This window comes from Fringilla coelebs (genome assembly GCF_963513975.1).
Source record: "Fringilla coelebs genome assembly, chromosome: 7".
Classification (NCBI taxonomy): Eukaryota; Metazoa; Chordata; class Aves; order Passeriformes; family Fringillidae; genus Fringilla; species Fringilla coelebs.
In genome coordinates this window covers 27,091,512-27,117,409 of record NC_140035.1, presented here as the reverse complement: position 1 = coordinate 27,117,409, position 25,898 = coordinate 27,091,512, and the positions used below count along the sequence as shown (strand labels likewise).

The 25,898-nt window shown below is 37.0% G+C and overlaps 1 protein-coding gene across 3 annotated transcripts in view; it reads left to right on the top strand.

Annotated features, from left to right (window-relative positions):
* The first annotated feature begins 13,528 nt into the window (after nt 1-13,528).
* The window catches only part of AOX1 (aldehyde oxidase 1), a 38,291-nt gene continuing 25,921 nt past the window's right edge, over nt 13,529-25,898 (top strand). For all 3 annotated transcript variants that reach the window (XM_084209495.1, XM_084209496.1, XM_084209494.1), the window contains exons 1-13: nt 13,529-13,652; nt 14,557-14,614; nt 15,573-15,669; nt 17,807-17,915; nt 18,450-18,576; nt 19,453-19,514; nt 20,114-20,194; nt 21,000-21,080; nt 22,150-22,294; nt 22,464-22,556; nt 24,244-24,395; nt 24,630-24,723; nt 25,410-25,519. In XM_084209495.1, coding sequence (XP_084065621.1) covers nt 13,593-13,652; nt 14,557-14,614; nt 15,573-15,669; nt 17,807-17,915; nt 18,450-18,576; nt 19,453-19,514; nt 20,114-20,194; nt 21,000-21,080; nt 22,150-22,294; nt 22,464-22,556; nt 24,244-24,395; nt 24,630-24,723; nt 25,410-25,519 — 1,269 coding nt within the window. In that variant the 5' untranslated portion in view covers nt 13,529-13,592. The remainder of the gene's footprint in view (nt 13,653-14,556; nt 14,615-15,572; nt 15,670-17,806; nt 17,916-18,449; nt 18,577-19,452; nt 19,515-20,113; nt 20,195-20,999; nt 21,081-22,149; nt 22,295-22,463; nt 22,557-24,243; nt 24,396-24,629; nt 24,724-25,409; nt 25,520-25,898) is intronic.

The window sequence follows — 25,898 nt, the reverse complement described above, 5'->3', positions numbered from 1 at the left end:
GATTGGTTTTCTGGTTTTAAAGTTATGTAAGGTTATTTGCTCTTTTATTTGGCCAGAGTTTTATATTGGCTACAGTCCCTTCCAAGTTTCCTTGTAAGGGAAAATGTACCAAAGGTATATGAGGTGTGCTGGATCAAAGCTGTATTTTAAGGGTTTTGCACCTTCAGGGCCACAGTGAGAAACTCTGTCGTACATCATTCACTAAAAAAGGTAGAAGTGAGGGACCCTCCAGATGCTCTTTAGAGCAGATTATGAAAATAGTAAATTCATGAAGATCCATTTTCACATAATGCTACTTATATTTCATGTATGATTCCTTTGACTTCCTTTATAGAATATTGTAATATTCTATATATTCTATAAATATATGGCTAGGTAAGGTTTTTGTGACGATTACTGCATTACAGAAACTGATGCTTTTAATTTCAACCTTCTGAATCTCTGTAAATCTTAAAAAAAAACATTAATTCAGCTTACTCTAAAATTACCAGTTCCTGGATCAAGTTTAGCAATTAATGTCCACCTGAGCTAATGGTAGAACTGGGCACATGTAGCCAGTAAAAGAGAATGTATGTGAAGAGAGTGTTAAAGGGCTTTTGGACTTAAAAGAGATTTTGGGGGAAAGCGTTTAATTAGACTAAAGTATTTCCATGCAATTCATAGTCCTGAGATTACCTGAACCACATTAAAACTGGGCGTGCTCAAATTCTGTTGTCAGAGACTTCCTGCCCTTCCAAGTCTGTAGGTATGCAGGCAGCATATAATGTACTAGGCTGTAAATTTGTCACGGTTGTCTTCCTAACTGCCCTGATTCCTGTCTATACATTGTTATTCCATGTATTACTAATAGCTCAAAATCAGCCAGAAAGAAATTTAACTTGCCACTGAGAAGGAATTACATGTTTTCTCCCTTAAACCTAAAGGAAGTCTTTGAACTGAAAGCCAAGCACCTAAACTCTTCCTAAAAATCTCTTGAGAGCTAAGTGGAGTACCTGGAGTTTCCTACTCCCTTCCTCACAGTGCACTGAGATTAATGCTAAGCGTTCATATCCCTAATGTCTATTTTTTAAAATTTAACTCTATGTTATTAATGGTCGGTATTGAAAATGGTTTCCAAAGGTACGTAGCTGGGAAGTTACAAACGCCCAACTCCTTTTTAAACCACTCAGAGATGTCACTAAAGAGCCGGAACCGCGGATTAGCGGTTCATGACCCCACTTCTGAGACGTCCTGCACCGAAGGTGAGAGCCCAGGTGAGCTCTTTTACCGCGGCACGTTCCGCACCTGGGTGAGCCCCGCACCGCCGGCCGCTCCGCGCTCCGCCCGTCCCGCACGCCCCGCCCAGCCCGGCCCCGCGCGGCCCCGCGCGCGCTCGGCCCAACGGCGCCGCCTCGCGACGGCCCCTGGCGCGCGCGGCCGTTGGTCCTGAGGGTTCTGAGGGCTCCGGGGGCGGGCGGGGCCTCACCGGGGCCTCACCGGGGCGCGACTCCGCCCTCACGCACCTCTGCTTGCCGGCCGGTCTCTGCTTCTCTCTCTCGGTCTCTTTTGGGTTAACTTTGCACCGTTTGTAATGCGGTTTATTTAAATGCATCAGTTTTAAATCTGTCTGACAAAGCACAAGCTGGTCTGACTTCACAAGCTGTGAAGTGGTAGACCCCAGGGGTTTTCCCCTTTTATGTGTAAATTCGGATAGTTAACGTGAGGGAGTAGACAATCTAAAAAATCTACCATCTTTTCATGGTTTACTAGTTAAGTATTGTGTCTCTCTGTGTTAATGTTTCATTGTGTTGATTAATTCATTAATCTGTTTTAATTAACTGAACAAAAGTGTCAAGACTGAAGCAATTCTTTCAGCTTCAGACCCAGAAATCCTCACAAGACATAAACTCAATTTTCAAAGTGTCGAAAAGACCATTTATTTATTTGGACGTTCCCCTTGACGGTGTACAGGTTCTTTCTGAGGATGGACAAAGGTGCAACTGCTAAATCGTCATCTGCTGTGTTCACCTCAAATGCTGCTAAAGGATGGATGAAGAAGAGAGATGTAGCATTACAAGCTGCGAAATGGAATGCTTCTTTAGCTTCTAAAATCAAAACTAAATTAATAAGTAAGTCCTGTTAAAACTGAAGCCATATACTGTGCTTAGATTGTATGCCTTCAAAAGGAATAGTAATTGTATTTAACATGATTAGCTGAAATTCTGCCTGTTACAACCATTCTGTAACAGATAAGTCTGGGTAGGTTTTCATAAAGACAGTGGAAGTATATATTTTTAATATAAAGCTTTTTTTTCTTTATGTTGTCAAAACTCACATTTATTATTAAAACATTTGAACGTTTTAATTTGTAAAATTTATATATTAATATTTGCAAACATTTTTATGCCTGTGAAACTATCATTTTTTAAATGTTTTCTTCTTAAAATAAGCTTAAGTGATAGATCCCACAGAGAGAGCCTGGAATTGAAGCTGTTGAAAATAATATTATTTTGTCTCTTTTAGATAACTCATCTATGTTTAAAGTATCTTTGCAACAAAATAACAAAGCATTAGCTGTGGCTTTGAGTGTTGAAAAAGAAAATTCTCGCAAGCTAAAGAATGAGAAGATTTTTCTCCAGAAGGAAGTAGAAAAACTGCATCTTCATAATATCTCGCTTCGTCAGAAACTAACATGTTTGGTATGCTGCAAATAATATTATTTAAACTTAGAGCAGCTAAACTAAGCTTTTGGGTTTTTTTGAAACTTAATATTACTTCTTAAAATGGTGGATTAAAATACGTCTTAGATTTGTGAAGCTATATCACCTGACAGAATAATATTTATATTTAATTTTTCTTTTGTAGCTTTTTTGAACTATTTTGTCTATCAGTGTGTACATCTATAGCTATTTTAGTCCCAGGTTCACCTTTATATTTATAGGTATTGAGATGAGTTGTGCTTAATTAAGTAAAAAAAATTGCAGCATAGATTCACCTTTTATATCTTGTCTCTTCTTACCACTGAAAATGTATTTTTTCTGTTATATGCAGAATAAAACTCTTATTGGAATAGATGCATTTTTGAATGAAAACCTCTTAACTGCAATAGAAATAAGCAGTCCTTCTGAGGTAAGATGTATTTTCAACTTTACTGTATTGAACTTATCTTCCAGGCTAAGATTTTTAAAGCATCAAATTGAGTGCAATGTTAAAATACTATTTGTGTTGTAAAATATTTACCCAAATTCCTTAAAACTTGGGATTAAACCAGTATATTACCATATATTTCATTTTACTGTACTGAAAATTTAGGATTTAATCTGGTTTCCAAAGTATCTAAAAGTTAAATATCAGTTAGCCTGAAAGAAGAATCATGTGGTTACAAAAAAAAACCTTAGCACTTCAGTATGTAGTGAGCAAGCTACTTGCCTTCCTTGCTTAATGCTGCAATAAATATCTTACATTTGGAAACTGAACCAGAAAACATACTCTATGTTAGTCCTTGTGTCATGGAAAAAATACAATTAATTTTTAAAAAAGGGAAATACTGTGTTCTCTGTTCTCAACTTGCTTAGTGTTGCTCTGTGCTTCTATACGTATAATGTAGTTTGTATGAGTTATAGCTACATTTAGGAAGTCTGTACATTTCTTAGGAATAAAAGTAGGTTTGTATTTTGATGAATTTTGTCACAAAATATTTTGCTTTAAAATTATTGCATGTGCTTGTATATCATGTGTCTTCCATCAGTGCATGTATTTTTTTCCCATTCATTTTGTGGGGCTTTTTTCCCTGTGGATATTTCCAATACTTAAAACATAAGAGAATATTTAACTATTAGTATTTCCCTGCTGTTCTTCTTCTGAAAGGACCTCCAGAGTTCCTTTCCGCTGTCAGCTGGCCCAAGCAGCCCTACTGGTGACAAGTTCAGGAGTGCGCGTCGGTCAGCTCGGTAGGTGGTTGTGTGAAACGCCAAAGGTGCTTGCCTTTCTCTTACAGCTGATCTTTGCACCTTGTCCTAGGTAGTTTTGAGGTAATGAGAAACCATTTCCTGTTTAATCCAGAAATTACCTGTTTGCAACTCAGAATTTAGAGACAGAGCAGTAGACAAAACTTGAGTTTGAGTAACTCACTGCTTGTATCATGTGATCTCATCAGCCCAAAGCAGGATTGGCTATCATCAAAAATACATTTGCCCCAAGACAGAACCGGTATCATACTTGAGTTCTTGTTTTCAGCTATTATAAGTTATTAAGGGAACATTTTGAACAATTGAATGTCATGATGGAAAATGTAATAAATATCTTCACAGTAAAATTTTCTCTTTTCAGATCTCTAGAATTGCCAGCAAAGCTTCCTTTCATTGCAACAGCTAATGCAAAGCAGGAAGGTAGCCCTTCTCTGAGCAAAGCATCAAATTCTTACAAGTGTACTACTAATTTGACAGAGGAAGTGCATTCAGATCAAGTCAAGTTTGCATCACTCTTGTCTCCTGATACAAATAATCAAAACTTCATTGAAACAGAACCAATGGTTGACAAGAACAGATTTTTGAAAGGTATGATGTATTTCTGTGTAAGTGATTTATTTTTCACCCTCTCTGAGAATTAGCATCTAATAATTCCTTACTCAGTGTGCAATACAGAAGGTATAGTAAGATTCATAAACTGTAATAAACTAGTGAAAAATAAATGCTCATCCATAAGTATAGGTGTCCTGATAATCATTTATAGAATAATACTAGTTGAAATTACATAGCTAAGATAACCAAATAATAGCTCAAGTAGTTATAGAAAAAGTTTTATTTATGTCCAGTTTTAAAAGTCCAACTTCAGTAAGTTATCAAATTAGCTTCAGTTTTCTAAATTTTTAAGGACCAACCATAGAATGTGGTATTCAGTGGTATTCAGTTTAAAAATAAAAAGTATAATTTTCCATACTTCTGGTTCAGCCTTCAGTAGTTTTATGCAGATAACTACACTCCATTATTCTTTTTCCCAAGCTGCTGAAATTTTTCTCTTTGCAGAAAATCAATTGTGTGCAGAATTAAGTTGCAGTAGTGCCTTCCTAACTCATGGAAAAAATACACAATCCTTAGAACAGTCTGAGGAGCCTACAGAACAATATCATGGTAGTTTATTGCCATCCTATGAAAATGTGACTGAAAGAAAGAAAAATGCAGTACTTTGTAAGTCAAAACCTCAACCTACTGTAAAGGATTTTGATAAAAAATGTAGGCCATTGACTCTGCCTCATCATACCATCAACAGTAGCAGCAACGCCAATGATAGGAATTTGCAGGAAGGTTTAGGGGACTTGTCTTGCCTTATTCTTTCACCTCTTAAATTTAACAGTGAAAATAAGACAGATTTTAACAAGCTGCCTTTTACTGACAAGATGAGGCCTGAAGAAACTATCTATGATGCTGATATGGAGTTGACTGCCAGTAATGCAAGTGAACTACTCACAGTTACAGCAAGAGGCAATTATAAATTGCACCAAAATAAAATTAATAATTCCAGTTCTGACAAAACATTACCAAATTTCAGAAAAGTAAAATATTCTAAGAAGGATAAAGAAAAAATTAAAAGCAAGGCTGAAGTCCATTCAAATTTGCATGCAGAAGAAAGGCTCTCTAGGGCTGACAATAGTGAAACTTCAGAAACTACTGATTCACAAACTCAGCTATTCCAAAGTCAGACAGAACAGCTCCCTATAGGAAATTCTGTAGAGCAACAGAATAGAACAAGTAAAGCTGAGGATTCCAGGATGATATACCAGGTTAATGTAATGAATCCAAGAAAAGAGGAGACAAATAAAGAAACATTCTCAGAAATGTTTGGCGAAGTGGAAAGCAGAATGCAAAAAACAGACTCATGCTCATCTGTTAACAAGATCCCACCAGAAGTTTGTTGTGCTGAAAATTCACCATTCCAAGATAACATTTCCGATGTATTGGCTTTACAGGAGAGCTTTCTGAATACAGATGAGGAAGATAACAAACCAAGAATAAAGAGGAAAACTACTCAAAACCTTTCCAAAGCAAACACAGAAAAATTGTACAGAGAGGAAATTGGCCAGTATGGAGAATATATTTCAACAAAATCTCAAATAGAGATAAACCAATGTGACAGCAGCAAGAGAAAACAAGACCAGAAGAATATTATACAGGGAAAAAACAACAAAAAGAGTAGTTACAGACAAGGTAGAGAAGCTGAAAATGACAGCCCTCATAAAGTCAGTCAAAAAGTAGACCAAATGAGCAGCCATTTTTCACCAGGCAGATTGAAGCGTACATTGGCAAAGGCCAGCCGGAAAGCATATGTAATACCAAAGGAAAATCTTACACGGTTCTCAGTTTGTAAAAATGAAGAATTAAAAAATAAGGATTCGTTGCTTGCAGAGGCTGGAAAGAAAACAACTGTAACTCAGCAAATGCAAGTAGCTTTAGTTACTCAGCATAGTGTAGCTCAGAATACACCACAAGCTAAAGAGCAGGCTGATGATGGTGCTAACAGGTTAAAAAAGGTGGATTCCTCAGCAGTGGCAAGTAAAATGTCCCACATAAGTAATTTTCCTGATAAGCATGTAAAGCAGAAACAGAGATTTAGTGCTGGTATCACTGAGACCAGACAAGAAAAAAGTTATTTCAGGCATATTGCTCAGGGGGGTCCGAATATTTTGGAAGACCAGGAAGTGCCTCATGAATTGAATTCCTTTGTGAGTAAGTTGAAGCCTGTGATTGAAGTTGAATGCTGTAAGAATATGCCATTTAAGGCAGATAGCTCCTCCCAGGAAGGTCTTCCTGATATAGAGCTTCCAGCTCATGATAACCACAATCCTTCCATCAATGTCTCTATACCGAAAAGCTCTGAAATCCACAGGCAAAAGGATTGTAATGAAGCACCGGATGCTGAAAAAACAGAACAAAATATGGATCATATTTCTAAACAGAGTAACAAAAATACTCTGACTCCTTGTCTTGGTAAGTGTGTGGGCTAGAAAAAGTGAGGCATTTTGAATTAGGTAGTGCCTGAAATAGTGGTAACGTGTCTTCTCTTAATTCTATCCTCTCATTGCTCATTAAGAGCAGATAAAACAGGAGTGGAAAAGGGCAAGAATGAAAATCACCAAAATCTTCTATATCATGCATCTGTTACAATAACTTTTTAAATTGTGGTGACTAATATCCTTGTTACTTTTCAATATATCCCAAGATGATACTTGGTAGGGCAGATATAAATAGTCTACATTCTTGAGAAGCAATTTTAGTTAAAGCATGTATTCCTTTTTTTTAAGAATTCCATTACATTCAAAAAGTTGGGGATTGAAAGATAAAATAGCTTGAGGTTTATCCAAGAGAAACAAGACAGGGCTACACTGTTCCCTTCTTAAATGGCAAATATATCTGGACTTAAAATGTCATTTTTGTTTCTTTAGAAACACTGCAACTCAACAGGAATTCCCGTATCTAAAAGTATGTTGAGTAGGTTTTTCTATAACCTGCCCATGTGCCAACTATGATTTGACAATCTCTTTTTTAAAGTAAGATACATTAAGAACATAAGAAAACTTTAATGTAGTCTGGAAGATAGGTTTAAATTCTTCTGTAATAAATGCAATTATTAAAATGCGGTGTAATGGAGTTAATACAATGGAGTTGTGCTGAGTATCTTTAGTGTCAGAGTAGTACTCAATGTGCCTGAATTAAGAAACACATATCAAAAATAATTACTAATTGAAATTTATATAACGATTCACAAAATATTTAAAATGAAGCATATAAACTGCTGTATTTACAGGGAGAAAAGCTTTCCAAGAACTGACAAATACTAGTATACAATGTCACACTTCTGTACCTAAATCCCCCCAAGCTTTAGAAGACTCAGCAGCACCACTGAGACGAGGCAGACCCACTATTTGCTACAAGGAACCCAGTCTTCAGAGGTAGGTACACATAAACTGGGGCTTTTGTTCTTGTCTTTTGCATACATAACTACCCCCAGTAAACATCAGTTATTAAACCCCTGAATAAACAGTCGAGCTCTCACAAATCTCTTTTGCAAAGATACTTCAGTGTTGGTATAAGGCTTCTCCAATGAGTGTGGCAGAATTTCCAAGTACTAAAGTAAGACAACAATATTATTCAAATTCTAAAATATAGTTTGGACTAATAGAAAATAATAGTGAATCTTAATGTTTATCATGATATAAACCCCTTTAGAGGTGAATAATTATGAATGTTATACTTAAAGGTAAATTATACCATAATAATGTTCTTGTAATCTTGTCCAATGGAGAGGAAGTGTATGTACTAATATCATTCAGTAGTTTTAATTTAACTAGCTGTATGTAATATAAAAAAGCATTCAAGATATATTAATTTGATAGTTGCTTATATTGAATATTTTATAACTAATTTGCCTTTTATTATTTTTAGTGAATTTAGTGGCACAGGATTTTATAGAGTATTAAAAGACAAGACATAAATTGTGAAATAACTTCTGAATCTTAAAAGGGGATTTGAAACCCGAACTTCCATTAAGAAAACTAATATATTGCCCTTACATAAATAGGTCTAAATATAAATGGACCTTTAAGTTCACTACTTCTGAAAATATTCTGTGGGATTTTTGCCAGAAAGTTGTTGAGGTTTTTCTGTTTAGTTTGGATTTTTTTAAAGTGTAATATTAATTTAAGGAACAGTTCCACTGTTGAGTTTGAGTTAGTAGGATGTGTATTGATGAGGTGAAGACAGTAGAAAGGCTTCCCTGGAACAGGGAAGAGAGTGAAAGAATTATACCAACTTACTTTATGACAAAGGTATAAAAAGCATTTTTTTTCTGGCAATACTGTGGCAGGAGAAGATAAATGCACAAACTGAAAAAAAATTAGAGCACTGTTCTCATACAACCTCAAAATATTTTTCACTTCTGTGAGTAAGCTAACAGTTGAAGCAGTGAGACTGAGGAGAAGTAGCAACTAAAAGTAATGGAGGAAGTCTTCACTTTACCACGGGCAGTTCAGAAATATTTATGCCAGATAACTTATTACAAAAATGGACAGGTATTAGAGTCACACTTTTATTTTTTTAATTGACTTATATGTTAAAATTCTGTAGTATTATATACTGACACATTGCCACTCTTTTACCCCAAAATGATTAGTTCTGTATTTCTGAGAAATGGTAACTAATAACAGAAAAAAATGTTGATGCCAAACAAGATTTTAGATGATTGTCTCCTATTTATATTATAGTTAAATTTACACTGTCCTGAATGGGTGCTCTTAAGTGTTTGGTTTAAACAAGTTTTGAATTTTGTTTTATGGAAATACCACATCCTAATATGATAGAGGTCACATATTTCCAGCATTATTTTGAAAAGCATTAGTGTCTTGCTTTTTCATACATACTTACTTTCCACGAGTTTAATTTCTTTAGTGTATCAAGCTTTTATTAATGCTATTTACCATGTGAATTATTGTTATATAGTTGCATATGGGATGCAACTATATTGAATTATATTGAATATTGATGATATTCATACCTGATGGTTTTTACTTCTTTTCTTTACAGCAAATTAAGGAGAGGGGATCGATTTACAGATACGCAATTCCTGAATTCCCCAATCTACAAAGTAAAAACTAAAGGAAATTTTAAAAGCAAATCAAAATTTTATTGAGGAAGAGAGAACTGCCTTTATGGACAATATTTATAAAACTGGTACAATTGTTTATGTATATATGTAAATGTTTAGCAATATAGAGTCTTTGTTGTTCCTTTATTAGTAAAGGTCTTCCACTGTGAAATTTTCTGGAGAAGAACCTCTGTAAAAGGGGCACAGAATACTTTACTGAGGAAGGCTTATACAGGTGAGGCTCACTCCTGTTTTGCATTTCAGGTCAGTAATTTTGAATCTGTTCAAATGGTTTGCAGCACTTCTTAAATTGTTAGAAAATATATGTTTTAATGAGAGATAAAAATAAACCAGCTTTGGGAATTGTACTGTGAGTTTTTCATGTTTCTTTTGAGTGGAACCACTTCTCAGTGCTGGTTGGAACAGATACATGCATACCAAATTTTTATGAATTTATTGAAATAGATGTAGATAGTCTTTTTTTGATAGTTGACTTTTGGATTTGACAGAATCACATTGAGATTTGAATAAGGAAATCTCATTGAGAAATAAATAATGGAGGGAAGCCAAATGCCCCACAGTATGTGCCAGAGGCAGCAAGGAAGAAAAAAGCACTGCATAGGAATTCAGTAGCCAATAGGATCTAGAGAAAGCACACCTTGAGTTTCTAATTGAGACTGCCCGTGTGACAAGTAATACAATAATGTCATACCATTCAGATTTCAGGTTTTTGTACTGCTTCCCCTCTGCATTCCATAATGTGCTGTCAGCTGACAGTTTTCTGGCAGTATCTGATTTGTAGATTCTACAAGAGGCTCACTACCTGCACAACTTTTACACATTACAATAGATAAGGTTCAGGTTAATTTTGTAACAGAGAGGCATTTTTGATGAGACAGAGATCTAAGTTAACTTATTTTGGTTATAGATGGTGGTTCTTCATGCTTATGCAGGAGATGTTACTAGTTTACGCAGGCTTAAAAATTGATCAGACACATTAATGGAAAAAAAATCTATGAGGAATTACCAGAAACACCATTTCTTGCACAGGCTGTTCCTGTATTGCAAATTTTTGAAGGCTGAAAGATGATTCTGGAGAAGCCTTACTATGCCTTTCACCAATTTTTTTACCTTTTCCAAGGACATTCCCTGGTGACGCTTTCAGAGAGCAATTCTTTGGTTAGCTTGACCTTTTGTCTAATATGGCATGTCTCATTTTAAGAGGTATAACTGATATTCTTAAATTTATATTGTATTCTTTAAAAGTATATTCTTAAAATACAATACATTCTTTTAAAAATTATAATCTTTAAAACGTTCTTTTAAATGTACTCTTTGTACTTCATTGTAGATTACATTGTAAGCTGGAAAACTGATGGAGGAAATAGTCCTTTAACACATGTTTAAGATAAGAAGGTGGTTGAGAGTACCTGGCATTGATTTGCAATCAGGAAATCAAGCTTTATGAACCTGATAGTCTTCTCCAACTAGCTTGGTGGGTGAGGGCAAAGCACTAAATGTTTGTCTCAATTATAGTAGGGCTTTTGATATTTTCTCTGATAACATTCCACAGACAAACTGACAAAGTATGGATTTGTTAAGGGCACAGTGAGGTGAGTTGAAAAGCTAGAAGGTTGTGATTAGTGCCAAATGATCCAGCTGGAGGTAAAACATTAGAGCTCCTTAGGTTTCTCACTGCTGCCAGCAGTAATTAACATGTTCACTAGCAACCTGTAAGAGCCAGTGCACCCTACACAAGTCTGCAGTTGATCGGAAACTGGGAGTGGCTGAAATACCCCATGGTTCTGTCACCATTCAGAGAGATCTGGTCAGGCTGGAGAAATGTGCTGAGAGGAATCTCAAGAAGTTCAGTAGGAGGAACCTACATCTTTCTCTTGTGAGTTGCCAGAATTTCAGCAGTGTATTTTGATAGAAGAGGGATTCATACATATCAAAACACACTCCTGGATATCACTTGCAGGTGTGTCCATTCTACATGTAAGTCTGGAACTATAACCATAAACACTAAGAGGCGTAAATGTATTATTTACAAACATTTAAGTAAGACCACAACTGTTTTCTGCTGTGGTTATTTTTTTATGGTCTGTAGCCCTAAGGCAGCTTCCTCAAGATCCATAGGACTTTCTATGTATGAATTTAGAGTTAAATGTATCACTAGTGACATTGTTTACAAAGGGGACATTTATTCCCTAAACAGAGAGTTGTCTAGTTGTGGTTACCAGTTGCAAAGATCAGGTAGAGATTGTAAATATATAGCAGTAAGTAGAGCAAAGGTGTTTTCATATAGAACCTTGCAGTACAGAGTATTCAATCAGTATGACAATACTTCCAATAAAAAACTTACCTCATCACCCAGGCAATGTCACCTGCACTGCAAAACAGCTGTTAACATTATTCGGGAAGTTTCAGCAGACTTTTTTCTTTCTGATACATGCTGTACACATCACACATCATCCCATTAGCCAAGACTATTATGAAGAGGTGCAGAAATAGTTGGAAAGATAGAATCTGTCATTTTTCAATGTTATTTTTTAGAAAGAAGTACACATGGAAATTATTAAGTATTTTTCCTTGTTTTTTATTACCAAGTTTGTAATTAATTTATTTTATTTTTAATTGAAGTGTTCTTGCTAGCTTCCACTATTTATCAACATCAGCAGTTGTGTCATTAGAAACCCTCAAGAAATACCTGTTAAAACTTGTGTTCCCAGTGCTGGCACTGCAGCAGCAAAATACAATGTTTTTTTAAATGGTTGTTTCTCTCCACTGCCTGCGGTTTGAAAGCTAGAAACAGAGGCACATGCTTTATTTTCCCAGAAAATAATCTCTTTGGGGATTGGCTTAATTATTTTTTCAGTGAAGATCCTGTTGTTCCACACAGCCTCAGGTGTTACCAGCTAGAGTGCTAGGGTGTCCCAAATACAAGCATGAAATTTCCAATAAAAGTAAAAAGCCTGAGGGTTTATGCCTTCATTTCTTCCATTCCTTTAGTATAGATATCTTTCCAAGTAAAAACGGATAAAGAAAGTGGCCTGAAGATCACAGAAGTGAAGTAACTGTAAAATCATATTATTGCTACTGCCCTTCTTTCCTTGTTTTCTCCATCCTCACTCTTGTTGCTCAAATTGATGTTCACTAATAGAACACAGAGAAAACTCACTTTGTTATTTCCTAGGTTGTGTTTCTTTTTATTGTTACAAAAAATGATAACATAAAAGCAGCATAAAGAATGTTGCATTGTCTTTGAACCTTCACTTTATGTGCTTGTTTTACCAGGTCATTTGATATATTAGAAGCTCTTTCCAGGAAAATGATGAAAAAGCAGCTCATTATTTTTGACATAAAAAATCTATTTGTAGTGATCACAAAAATTAGAATAATTTTGCTGAGAATAAGGTAATTTGAACTTCTTTTTATAGTTTTAAATTTTCTTTTTCTCATGTTTACTTAATCTAGTTGAAATTTTGTAGGAAATTAATTCCATATATTTTGATTATACAAAAAGAGGAAAGTATTTTTTCTATAAAACCTTTCCTGCACAAGTAGCCCTTACAAATGGTTATGATACCTGAACCTTACTGCTGATTATTTTGTGAATGCAAATGTAACAAAAAAATCACATTGGTCCCATGATCACTACATTGCTGGATTTTATCTCAATTTAAAATTACTCTTGGTGATATTATTATAAGAACCTGATAACAGTGCACAGTGTTAACGTTGCTGTTTTGCTCTGCAAGAACACCTGTGTCCTTTGAGAAAGTGCGAGGCATGACTTCGTTTTTCAACACTGAAATAACACTTTAGAAGGCTGAAGTAAACAAATGTTTGCAGTCAGCGCAGGACGTTGATAACAACGCCCCGCTGCGCCGCGGCCCCGCCCCTCCCGTCCCGCATAACGAGGCGCGTCCAGCTGCGCGGGTTTCCCTGCTGCGCCTGGTTCCGGCCTGCCAACGATGGCGCTGCAAGGGGCCGCGGCGGCTGAGGAGCTCGTGTTCTATGTGAATGGGAGGAAGGTAAGTATAGGCCGGAGAGAGAGGGGCTGCTGTGCCTGAAGGAAACCCGAAGGGCATAGATTTGGCTTCCTCAGACTTATTTGAACGAGTGTAACCGAGCCCTCACACAAACCTCCAGAAGAAGGTTGGATGGTTGCATCCCATTTTGGCTTGCTCTGCTGTGTCTGGGTGAAAAGTGTGTCAAAGTGAAACACACTTTCAACTGGGTATCAAACTTGGCTGGTAAGCAAACCCCTTTTTTCACTTGGATGTCTGGCTTCTCATCTTTGATGGTGTCAGAGGCACAACTGAAAACAGGACTTTATTGCCCACATTTGGACTATTGAGCATAAAGATAATATTGCAATGACTGGTTGTTGATCCAAAGCAAGTGTAAGGAGCTAGCTGATTCTAAGTGACCAAATAAGAAATACTGTACTCGATCAGGAATGTGGATATTTCTGTTGCTCTCTGTTGTCAGCTTCTTACAGCAAGTGAAGGTTAATATAAATAAAACTGCCGATAGCCTTACAGACTTCCTCTAATGTTTGTTTCAGTATGTCAGAGTGCCAGGGAGACTTTAAAATCTGCAAATCATTAGTTCGTTATGCTGTCTTTAAAGTTCTGCATTTTTATCTCTAGTGTGGCCGAAGGTCAGTTCCCTCAGTATAACATTTCACTGAGCAGCAGTTATTTTTAGTACTTGCAAGGTGCCCTAACACTTTTTTTCTGGAAATGTATCTGTCCAAAAAGGAATTTCCAGAAGGAACCCAAACTCTCCTGCAGTGTTTGGCAGTTAGTGTAATACTATAAGAGGTAACCAGAGAAGCATTCTCTTCTGGCTTTGTGTGAATGTAGGCTGTGCCCTGAATTATGAAATGCCTTGGTTTCTTAATAAAACCTTGTTTTTACTTTCTTGCTGTAGATAATAGAGAAAAATGCTGATCCTGAACAAATGCTCTTGGCTTATCTGCGAAAGAGGCGTATCCTTTTCTTGTCTGTTCCCTAAAGTCTCTCGTGAAAGCCTTATTCAAGTAAAATTCTAAGGAATTTTTATTCAAAGTTTAATTACCAGATTAAGGAAGTTGTGATTCCTTTAAGATAAATCAACCGCACTAAATGATGTTTCTTTCTTAATCCAAATATTCTTCAGTTGAGTTGCTGTAGTTTTCACCTGGCTTTTTAAACACATAAATTATGCCATCAGGCACAATGATTATGTGTCTGTGTTCCTCCTCTCCCACCTCATAAAGAAGTCTAAAAACCTAGGGCTCAGTAGCTTGGCAGAATAGAAGTCCCCAAGCTTTGTAATAGTCTCTCTCCTGGTAAAGGGGAGATCTTGTGATGAGAACCTGAGGCTGATGGAATTTTGAGGGGCAAAAAGGCATCTTCCTTTTGGTGGCTTTGGAAGATTAAAATAGCTGTTTGTTGATTCACAGTTTTAGACTGGCCACTGTTCCAGATGCACAGAAATGAGCACTTCTCTCAGAAGTGTGATCCTTCAGATGAGATGCAAGGCAAATATTCTGACTATAAATGTGCCTTCTGGGAGAAACTGGGAAATTTGTTTTAGTGTTCCACTGGAATTTCAGATATACAGCTGGTTTGCCCATTACATATTTCTTCCTTTCAAATTTTCACCTTGGAGAAGTATTTTTCACTTACTTTTTCTGTCCCAACTTATTCCTCCTCCAAAATAAATTATAATCAAGTTTTCTGTTTTCTTGAGAAGAGGATTTTGGTCATGTAATTCCTTAGCTTCCATCTTGCTTTCACCAAAAATTTTATTCCAATATAGAAAGGAGTCCAGTACATATGCTGATACCAGACAAATACTGTGGTCCTTAGGGGTTTAGGAAAAAAGGTGGTCTCAATCCTTTGAGTGGAATAAAGCCCAGAATGGAACCACATAATTATTTTCCCTAATGACAGCATTTTCAGTCTGTCTTACAGGAACTAAGTATGGCTGTGGAGGAGGTGGCTGTGGTGCTTGCACAGTGATGATATCGACTTATGAGCCAGCTTCAAAGAAGATACGGTATCCTTAACAGAATATTTCGAAACCTGCAGAAAATTTCATGATTGTTGATACTACTTCCAGATATGAAACCTTAAATACAGAGTTGTAGAACTTGTACTTAATAGTAAAAGTACCTAGGGGAAGGGTCATTTTAATCCAAAAAGAGAATGCTGTAAAAATTGCTGTTGATTCAGCTGTATTATAAATTTGCTGAACTATCACACTCAAATGCTTGATTTACTTATAAATACTGGTGGCCCCTGCAAGAGGTCATAGGTGGCATTAATTGAAGATCCTTTGGCTTGACTACTGGAACGTGGCTCCTACCTGCAGCTCTGTATGGTGGTTTAAGTCCAGCTGGTAAACTGAAGACCATGCAGCTGCTCACTCACTCTTCCCAGTGGGATGGGGCAGAGAATCAGAATGGTAAAGAAGAAAGCTCATGGGTTGAGAAAGGGCATTTTAATAGATAAAGCAAAAGCTGCTTGTGCAAACAAAGCAAAGTAGACAATTTACTCACTACTTCCCATCAGCAGGCAGATGTCCAGCCACCGCTGAGTCACCATCATCTGTGATGGTTACTTGGGAAGACAAACACAATCGCTCCAAAACTTCTACCCTTTCTTCTTCTTCCCTCGGCTCTATATGCTGCACATGATGCCATATGACATGGAATATGACTTTGGTCATTTTGGTTCAGCTGTCCCAGCTGTGTGTCCCCCCCCAGTTTTTTGTGTCCCAAAGTCTCCTCATTGGTGGGGTGGGGTAGGAGACAGAAAAGACCTTGACTGTGGGTAAGCCCTGCTCTGCAGTAACTAAACACCCCTGTGTTATCAGCAGTGTTTCCAGCACAAATCCAAAACACAGCTTCAAACTAGCTACAATGAAGAAATTTAACTCTATCCCAGCCAAAAGCAGCATACTATCATACAATTGGTGGGAAGGTAGGGTAGGCAGAACTGTGAATCTTACCAGCCTTTTAATACTGAACTCCATCCCTTACATCGCACTCACAGAAAGAAAGATTTTGAAACTGAAACCTGGAGTTCGAGTCATTAAGCTAAAAACTGGAATAAATTGCTTTTAAGTTGAGGAAGCACCAATCAAATTGTTAAATGGTTGCATGTCGTTGTACACTGAAGTGTTTATTGGGTGGGGAAAAAACATTCCAGTTGTCCTTTTGTACAGTTACATTACATTGGAATGCAACACAAATGAAAATGTTTAAAGTTAATGAAAGAGCTAAAATTAAAGCAGACTACTGAAAAATATTGAACTGTATTAAAAAACAATTTTATTGAAATTATTAAATGCTTTGAAGAATTTTCATTTTGGTGTATTGTTCTGTAGGCACACAGTTTGTGGTGATTGGGAGTGGGGTTGCAGCTGAGCCTCATCCCCAATGGGCTACAGCTGTGTAGGTCAGGTGAGCAGCATTGGCAGCAATGAGACCTGGAGTGCCCAGGTGCACTGACCAACCACCAAAGGGAACAGAGGGCACACAGGTGCAATGCATGAACATGAGTGGTATAAAAGGTTGGGCTGAAGAGCAAGAAGGACAGACACTTGCAGCCTTCTGAAGTGGTCTGGTGTTATTCTATATGGGCAGATGCCTGAAGCCTTCTGAAGTGTTCTGGTGCTACTCTGTGAGTTGAAGCTTTCTGAAATTGTGTGATGATACTCTGTGTATCATGGCCTTCTCAACTGCAGCATATGCTGTGGCTGATGCTGCAACATTGTTCCTATTTAGGAACAATGATATTTATTTTACATCAGAATTTCCTTTGGATCAGAATTTTGATTAGAAAATTGCAGCAGTAATTCTTTACTTCCTTCCAATGACTAAACCAAACTTCCTTTCCCTATCTTCCACCTTCAAAATACAGTTGACAGATTCCTTGTGGGCAAGAGAGACAAGAGGGCAATTAGAAAAGACTGAGGTATTAATGAAGATGTAAATTCCATGGAATTGTCTTTATAGATATGCTTTTATATGGGGGTCAAGAGACATAGCTAGAAAGTGATCACTTCTCATCCAAATGTTAATAGTGGCTGTTTGTAAGTATGAACTATGTCTTGATTGACTGAAAAATAATACTCAGACTTGTTTATTAAAATAATATTCATGTTCTTTATTCTCCTTTATGTTCTAAAGACACTATTCAGCCAATGCATGTTTGCTTCCCATTTGCTCCTTGTATGGTGCAGCAGTGACTACAGTGGAAGGTATTGGAAGCACTAAAACCAGGATTCATCCAGTTCAGGTGAGAGTGCAGTATCACTGTATAGGAAGATTACTGATTTCTTTTTTGGATGGAATGGCTTTAGTGACAGTGCTTTTAGGGCATGAGAATTTCATAAGATTGTTGTTTTCCCTGCTAAGTGACAACAGAGGGCAACTGTTTTCTGGTGGTTGATTGATTAAGGCTGATTACAGATCTTACTTTAATTCCACAGTCTGATCAAGTAGTTGGTATGTGATGATTGTTGGAATGGCTCAGGCTTTGCTCTCTTTGGGCTAATGACACGTCTTGGACAATATCCCTTTTGTTCATATTTCAGTATAAGTGCAGAAAAGACAGAAGTCCACTGAAGGTTAATTAGCTTCTTTAGTAAGATACACATCAACATCATGCCCAAAATAATTATTTTCATTTGCTATTGCTTTAAGTGTTTTACTTAAAAAGTCTGGTTTATTACCAAGGCAACATTTTGTATGGCATCTCCCATTTAAGAGAGCATTCATTAGAATGGAGATGAGTGCTGGAAGGAGTGTTGTTTGTGGTATTTCATTTCAGGAAAGACTTGCCAAGTGCCATGGCTCCCAGTGTGGTTTCTGCACACCTGGAATGGTGATGTCCATATACACTCTGCTAAGAAACCATCCAGAACCAACTTCAGAGCAGATGATTGCAGCTCTGGCTGGTAAATATTGCCACTTTTTAGTTAGTAGGTGTGTTCCTGAAGCATTTCTTCAGGTGCTTTGTCTGTGTGAGTATACATGTCTGCATGCGTGGAGGATGTACTCTTACAAACTGTGCTTCCTAGAAGAGTTGCTGCTGGATGGAGACCTGGTATTCCCTATCATTCTTTTATCTTGGGAAATGAAACACAGAGCTGTGGATTGTTTCAGGTGATCAAAACATCCCTGTATGTGTCTTTTGAAATGCTTAAAATCAGATGTGCAAAAATGATGTCATATTGGAGAAGCAGCTGCATCTGAGCATCTCCATGGTCCCTTTATATCTGGTGATGAGAATGTCATAAGCCTTGCAGGACAGGCCCTTTGCAGTAGGATTAAAACAGATAAGGCAGAGAGATGCAGACTATCTTCAGTAAGGGAAAGTGTGAGCATTTATTGTAGGTAACGTTACATGCCTTCTGTCATCTGTTGTGCTCTAGAGTCACAGTGGAGCCGAAGACATTTCCTGTTGCTGTGTGGTGAGTTTAGAGGTGTAACGTTAGTTTCCTTCACCTCTAGAAAAAGTCAGGGGGAAAGAGAACAACATTTTGAGTGGGTAAAAAATACTGTACAATCTCTTATTTTCCTGTGTACTGAGCTGAAGCCAGCATTCACTGATCTCAACTATTTCATACTCCCCTTGAAACAGCAGCATTTTCTGTCAGGACCTGCAGGGTCCTAAGTCTTGTGCCACTGTTCTATTTTGTCTTTTTGAGAGCTGACACTTCTTCTTGAGCTTAAAAATCTTAAAAAGCTTAAAAAACACAAGACTCACATAAATATATGACATTCTAAAGCCACGTCTTTAGAGCTTTTTCTGACTGATTTCCTTCCTTCAGGGAACCTGTGCCGCTGTACCGGATACAGGCCAATCCTAGATGCCTGTAAAACCTTCTGTAAGGTAAGAAGTAGTGACGATAGGAGTGCTAGATTGGGGCCATCAGTGTACATGCATATACAAGCCATCAAGATTTTCACTGAGATCATCTCTTCCCTCTGTTTAAAGATGTCATTCTAAGTAAATGGCCTAACCCATTAGAAAAACTGAAACACAAGTGAACGTGGTCTCTAGCCTGGATTATGACGAGTAATCTCAAGTAGCTCCATGTGGTTTACTGTGGGTTAGTGATGGCACTAATAAAAGCAGAATTTCAGTCCACATTCTTAGAATTTATCATGCAATGCAACGTGTCAGAAACCTACCGGGGAGAAATGGGAGTGAACAATTGGTAAAGGAAACAATACAGGCCACCTACATCTGCTCTCACAATGTCAAAAGAATTCTACACAGTGGAAATTATTTTGTATTAAGGGTGTCAACATTTGATGGCTTAAAATAATTGTTTTAATATCACTCCTTTAACACTTAATCCTTCTAATTCAGCTTGTTATTAAACTTTATCTAGAACTTTATTGAAAGACAGAGTCACTCTTATCTGACGAGCTTTAACTCATTGCCACTCTGGGCAGTATTTCACTAATGGTGTTTTCCTATTTTAGGAATCCATTTGTTGTCAAAGGAAAGCAAATGGAAAATGTTGCTTGGATCAGGAAGATTATTTGTTTGACAATGAAGAGAAGGTAAAGTTTTAAATATATTACTGACCCTACTTCAATATAAAACTTAGAATATTGCATATAGTATTTGATAAATATATCTTATTATTCCTCACAAGAAATTCGGAATTATTTTGAAAAATTGAGGATTCTATGTGTAAATTTGTGTGAGGAGGCTCTTACAGCACTATCTGTGTCAGATAGTTCATATAAGGTAGTTTGGGTCTCCAGAGCTGAGATTTGAACAGCTCTTCAGGTTGAGTAATATTAATAGTCTGAGCTCTACCAATACAGTGAGAATTATATTGTGAAAGACATTAGGGCATATGTGAAATTTGCTTAAATCAATGATCAGTGATGCTCTAAGTACTGGTCTCTTGGGAAAACTGCTGACTTGACTCTGAAGAATTAATGCATTCTTAAAAATGAGAGCTGTGATTGTGATTTTATGTGAAACCTCTTATCCATACAAATATTTCACCTTGTTCTTAATTTTCTTGGGGTTTTTAGTTCATTGGGTTGGCATGAGACTACTTTGTTTTAGTAGAACTACAGGAAGTCTGGACTTAGTCCTTCAGCTGCTTGCTTCTGCACTGTCATTTGTGTTAGCAGTAAAATTTAAGAAAATATTATGAACACTTCTTTCACCTCAGCACCTCCAAATGATACATGGTGATTTAAAAACAAATCCAAATTATAATGAAATTACTCTTTTTTTTACTGAGTTCAGCGGCAGTCTGTTGGTTTGGCTTTGCTTTTGCTTTTATTGTTGTTGTATTAAATTAATGATGAGAGAAAATTCTTGGCCTTTGCTTGTCTTTTTTTTAAGGTGTCCACCAGCCTGTTTTCAACAGATGAATTCCAGCCCTTAGATCCCACCCAGGAGCTTATATTCCCTCCAGAACTAATGGTACCTTTTGCTGCTTATAGACTATTCTGATGCTCTGTTCAGAATTAATTCTTAAGTCCTAGTCCTGCTTAGCAGTAATTCATCAGAAGAAATGTCGAAACATTTTAATGTTATTATACTCCTTTTTGGTTTTTTTGCCCAGTAAGGTTATTGAATATTCACATCCAGAAAAAAAAAAAATCATATTGGGAAAATGAAGCTGCAGAGTTAGGTGTTAGGTGAGCAGATAAAGAAGCAACCTAAACTGGGTTTTCAGTCCAGCAGCTGAAGATACAAATACTTCACAGCAAACTGAATGGCACACACTTTTTAACAATGGAAAACAATTTTGTGGCTTAATAGTTTTGTTAGTCTATTCTCAGATGGCCACCCAGATCAGAGAGTGTTTAGCCCCAGCGATAAAGGCATGCCAAAGATAAAAACAGCTGGGATGGAAAGTATTAGGCATCCTTAATTACTGACAGCAGTATTTGCCCTAGAAAAATTGAAAGCTGTTTGTTTTACTTTATTACCATTCCAGAGATTCAAAGCCAGATTCTGGAGTTAGCTGACTGCTTTTGGAGAAAGGTTGATAACTGCAGGACAGGAGTTCTTGACTGTGTGTTTGTACCAGCACTGGTTCACAAGCTATTTCCAAGTGAATAGTGCTAGAACAGCCAGAGACACTTAAGTGCATGCATAATCTAGAAGGGAATGCTGCTGTCAGTGCCATTGGTGCTCTCCAAGCAAGCTAAGTGGGCAAATACCTCCCTAAGTATTTTTTATCATTTTTCTAATAGTTTTAGCAATTGCAGGATCTGTCCCTACATCTTTTGCTAGGGGACTGTTTATTATCATTCTTGTTTATTGGGCCAGTGGAATTACTTGAAGACATATTACCCTCACAGTCTCGACTTTCACCACTGTGCAGACATTAGCCAGCATAACATTTGTCCCCTTTTTGTCCAATTTTAAAGGATTATGTGGAATTGCTGTTGTTTAAGAACGTTTTTGACTTTGTCTATTGTCTATTAGACCTCACTTCTGTCTATATGTCCAAATATTTAAATCTGCCACATTTCTCCATCAGAGAATGGCAGAAAATCAACCAAAAAGATCTCTGGTTTTTTGTGGGGAGCGAGTAACTTGGATTTCTCCTGTAAGCTTGGATGAGCTGCTGGATCTGAAAGCCACCTACCCTAAAGCACCTCTTGTGGTTGGGAACACCAGTGTGGGTATGTATGTGATCAGAACAGCTCCTGCTGCTTTAGTTCCAGTGTACATGAGAGGACTGGGGCTACATTTGTGATTCTTTTTGCATCTTCATCCCTAATCTTATGTTCCAGTATGTGGGAGTTGTTGTTATGGAAAAGTCTTTTGTCTAAGTCTGTTCCTATCTTGTAGGACCTGACATGAAATTCAGAGGTGTGTTCCATCCAGTTCTTATTGCTCCTGCAAGGATCCCTGATCTGAATGTACTGAAATACACAAATGATGGTCAGTAGACTTTTTTCCGAGACAGAAGATTTCTTTGCAGTAAGGAATGCTGCACCATTCCAGAGTGCTGAGCAACTCATTCCTAAGCATGCTTGGCTGTTTTCCAGGTCAAGGGGGCTGTTGCCAAAACACAGTGCAGGATGGTTTTGTCTTCCTGACGCAGTGCAGAGCTGACCAGCAATATTATCTGGGGCCTTAGTGCAAGGGTGATTATTCTGGTAATACTGGTTCTGGTGATCAGTCATGCAGGATTTGCTCTGTGACTGCTGTGCCAAGCTCTGCTGAATACCAGAGAGAGATCCATACAGAACCACAGGGAGAGTTAGCATGTGGCGTGCTTGGTTACATTAGAAAAAAGGCTGTGATTAAACTGGCATCACTGATATGCATTAACTAATCTCATTCTCAATTGTAACAGCATTAATTATAGTAGGTTAAAAATGTTGTACCTCAACTTACATGTTTATAATAAGCATGGAGGTTTTTTTAGTTAGACTAGGTTTTGGGTTTTAAATAATTTCTGGTGGATTAGAACTACAACTAGAATAGGTCTCAACTTGCTGTAATAGTCTAAAGTAATTTAATAAAAATTACCTTGTACTAGCTTATAGCCAAATTTTTAAGGAAAGTCATATCTCATGAAATTACTTGCTATATGCCTGAAGCCATTTTTTTAAGTGGTAAGCTGTGTTTGATAGTTCTGTCATTGTATTAGAATATCTATTTTATTTCTGGTCAGTCATCCAGTTCTATTCAATGACTAGTTTGTTCTTAGTTGAAAAGTAGCTAGGAACTGAAAAGAAGCTGGGAGGATTCTTGCTCCTTCTTTAAAGTGTGTAAATAAAACCTAGATATTTGAAGGTGAGACTTACTAGTTCTAAAACAAGAGTAGGCAGTTTAGTTTGCCAGCCAGAAATAGCATTTCCTCTCTTTAATTAGATTTAAATGCAAAATATGTTTTGATTAAACTTTTATTTAAATATGCAAAATTTAATATTGCTTTGCTTAATTAAAATGCATTACATTTATTTCTATTTTCATTTATACATTTAATTGAGTCCTAGTATTCATTGAAAACATTCATTTATTATGTAAATAATTACTTTTAATAGAAGGGAACTGTGTACCATTTACAAAAAAATTAGAAGTCTAATCTTACCAAAAAGACTCAAGTAAATGCATATGAGTTCTCTTTCTAGTGGGAAAAATGATACAGTCTTCATTATTTGGACTATTTGGGTTTTTGCTGCCAATTCTACCTACCCCCACCTTAGAAGAATATGTACATATGCAAAGCAAGATCAAATTAGTTTGAAAGTCATGCTTTAGAATAGGAAGTCTGTTGAAAGCATTTTGAAGTTGACTCACCTCTGTGCGATGTCTTCTAAACATTTACTCAGTCAAAGCAAGGTGCAAGGGAAGCAGTTGGGATATGCAGCTGGAAGCACAGAAGGGATTTCCATTTCAGCAGAAGACGTGAGGTATTAGTTCTATTTCATAATTTCTAGGGATTTTACCCTCAGTCTCCTGAAATGAAAAATTCCAGTTCCTTTAAAATGCAAAGGCTCCTCTCCTTTTATCTGCCTTAGCTCACATGAGCTGTCCTAACTCTACAGTCTGAAGACCCTTAAAAACCCAGGCAATAAAGCAATGCAGACGTTACACTTTCATAATCTTTTGGTTACAGGATTAACTCTGGGAGCTGCCTGCAGCCTCTCTCTAGCGAAAGACATCTTGACAAATGCACTTGCCAAGTTCCCTGAACAGAAGACGAGGGTTTTCTGTGCTGTCCTGCAGCAGTTGAGAACTCTGGGCGGAGAACAGATAAGAAATGTTGCTGTATGTTGGGAATTACTTGCAATTACAGTTTGAAAAAATTCTAACAAATGGGAAATTGGTCCTGACCACATGTAGAACTTGCGTTTTTAATTTTGATTTTGCCATGAATTTTCTATCAATACCTCTTTTTGTAGTTTTCAAGACGTATAAAGGTGCATATCGTTTGCCTGTCATATTGTCACTTAATATGATGATTACAGAGAAAGGTAACATAAACTACTTTATTTTTTCAAGTCATTTGGTGGAAACATCATAAGTAGAAAATCAACATCAGACTTGAATCCTGTTCTGGCAGCCAGCAACTGCATGCTCAATCTGGCTTCAAGAGGTAAGAGGAGATAGCCTGTCTCTGTAGCATTTAAGTGTTCAAAGGGCTCTTAGAGATTTAGGTTCCTTGCAGAATTTTGTCATCTTCCCTTCTGAAAATTTTAACTTTCGTAATATCCATCACAGAATAACAAATATGGTCACCTTCAGAATAAAATAACAAAAAGAGAAAGAAAAGAGCAATAGCATTTATTTCTTTCTGGACTCCTGGAAATGTTCAGAATCTCAGGGGGAAAAGCAAACAAAGAAAAGAAGAAATGAACCCAAAACCTAAACAAAAAAAGCCCCACCCTCCTAATAATTTTTTACTTTTGCAGCAGTTCTTTACCACTCATTTTTTATGTTTTAGAATGAAAGGTAGTTATGACAGCAGCTGCAGAGATCTGGAATAAATTGGCAGGAGTGAGGGTGGGATCATCATGGCAGTATTGGAAGGGAGGATTACAGAATGGGGATTGGCCTCTAGGTACTTTTTTTGGGAATCTGGTATTATGATGTTATGGAAGATGGAGCAACCATTTGAATTTATAGAAAATATCACTGATAGTTTTTTATGTAAGCTCTGTAGGTTATTTATTCAGGAAGGCAGCAGGTTTGTCTTGCCAATTAAAATACTATTGATGTTGTGTTCATTGCACAATTGTAGGGAATTTTCTGGATTTGAGATTTTTGTTTGGTTTTTTTTAGGACAAAGGCGACAGATTCCTATGAGTGATATTTTTGCAGATGGAGTTGGTAACAATACCATTACACCAGAAGAGATCTTAGTCTCTCTCCATATTCCCTATTCTAGGAAGGTAAGTTATTAGTTTTAGATTTGCTTTATGCAGAATTAAAGACTATGAAATAAATAGCAAGAAGGGGCATAATCCATCTGTTTAAACTAGCACTTTCAGCCAAAAAACACAACTCAGCAGGTAGCTGGCAATGCTACATAAAGAGTAATATTCAGAAAGAATTTTGCCCTAAAATGATGAGGGAAATAGCAATTGTCTAGATCCCCTGTGGAAAAGGGTTCTTGGACAAGTTGCCATTGTGCTCAACAAAGCAGGCTGCTCACCTGTGATATGGCTGGCATCAAATAGGTAAAGCATTGTCATCTCCTGAGGATTTTTCTTTAAAATGGAATAAGATGGGATATTTGTGTGTGGTGTTTCCATAAATGTTGCTGAACTG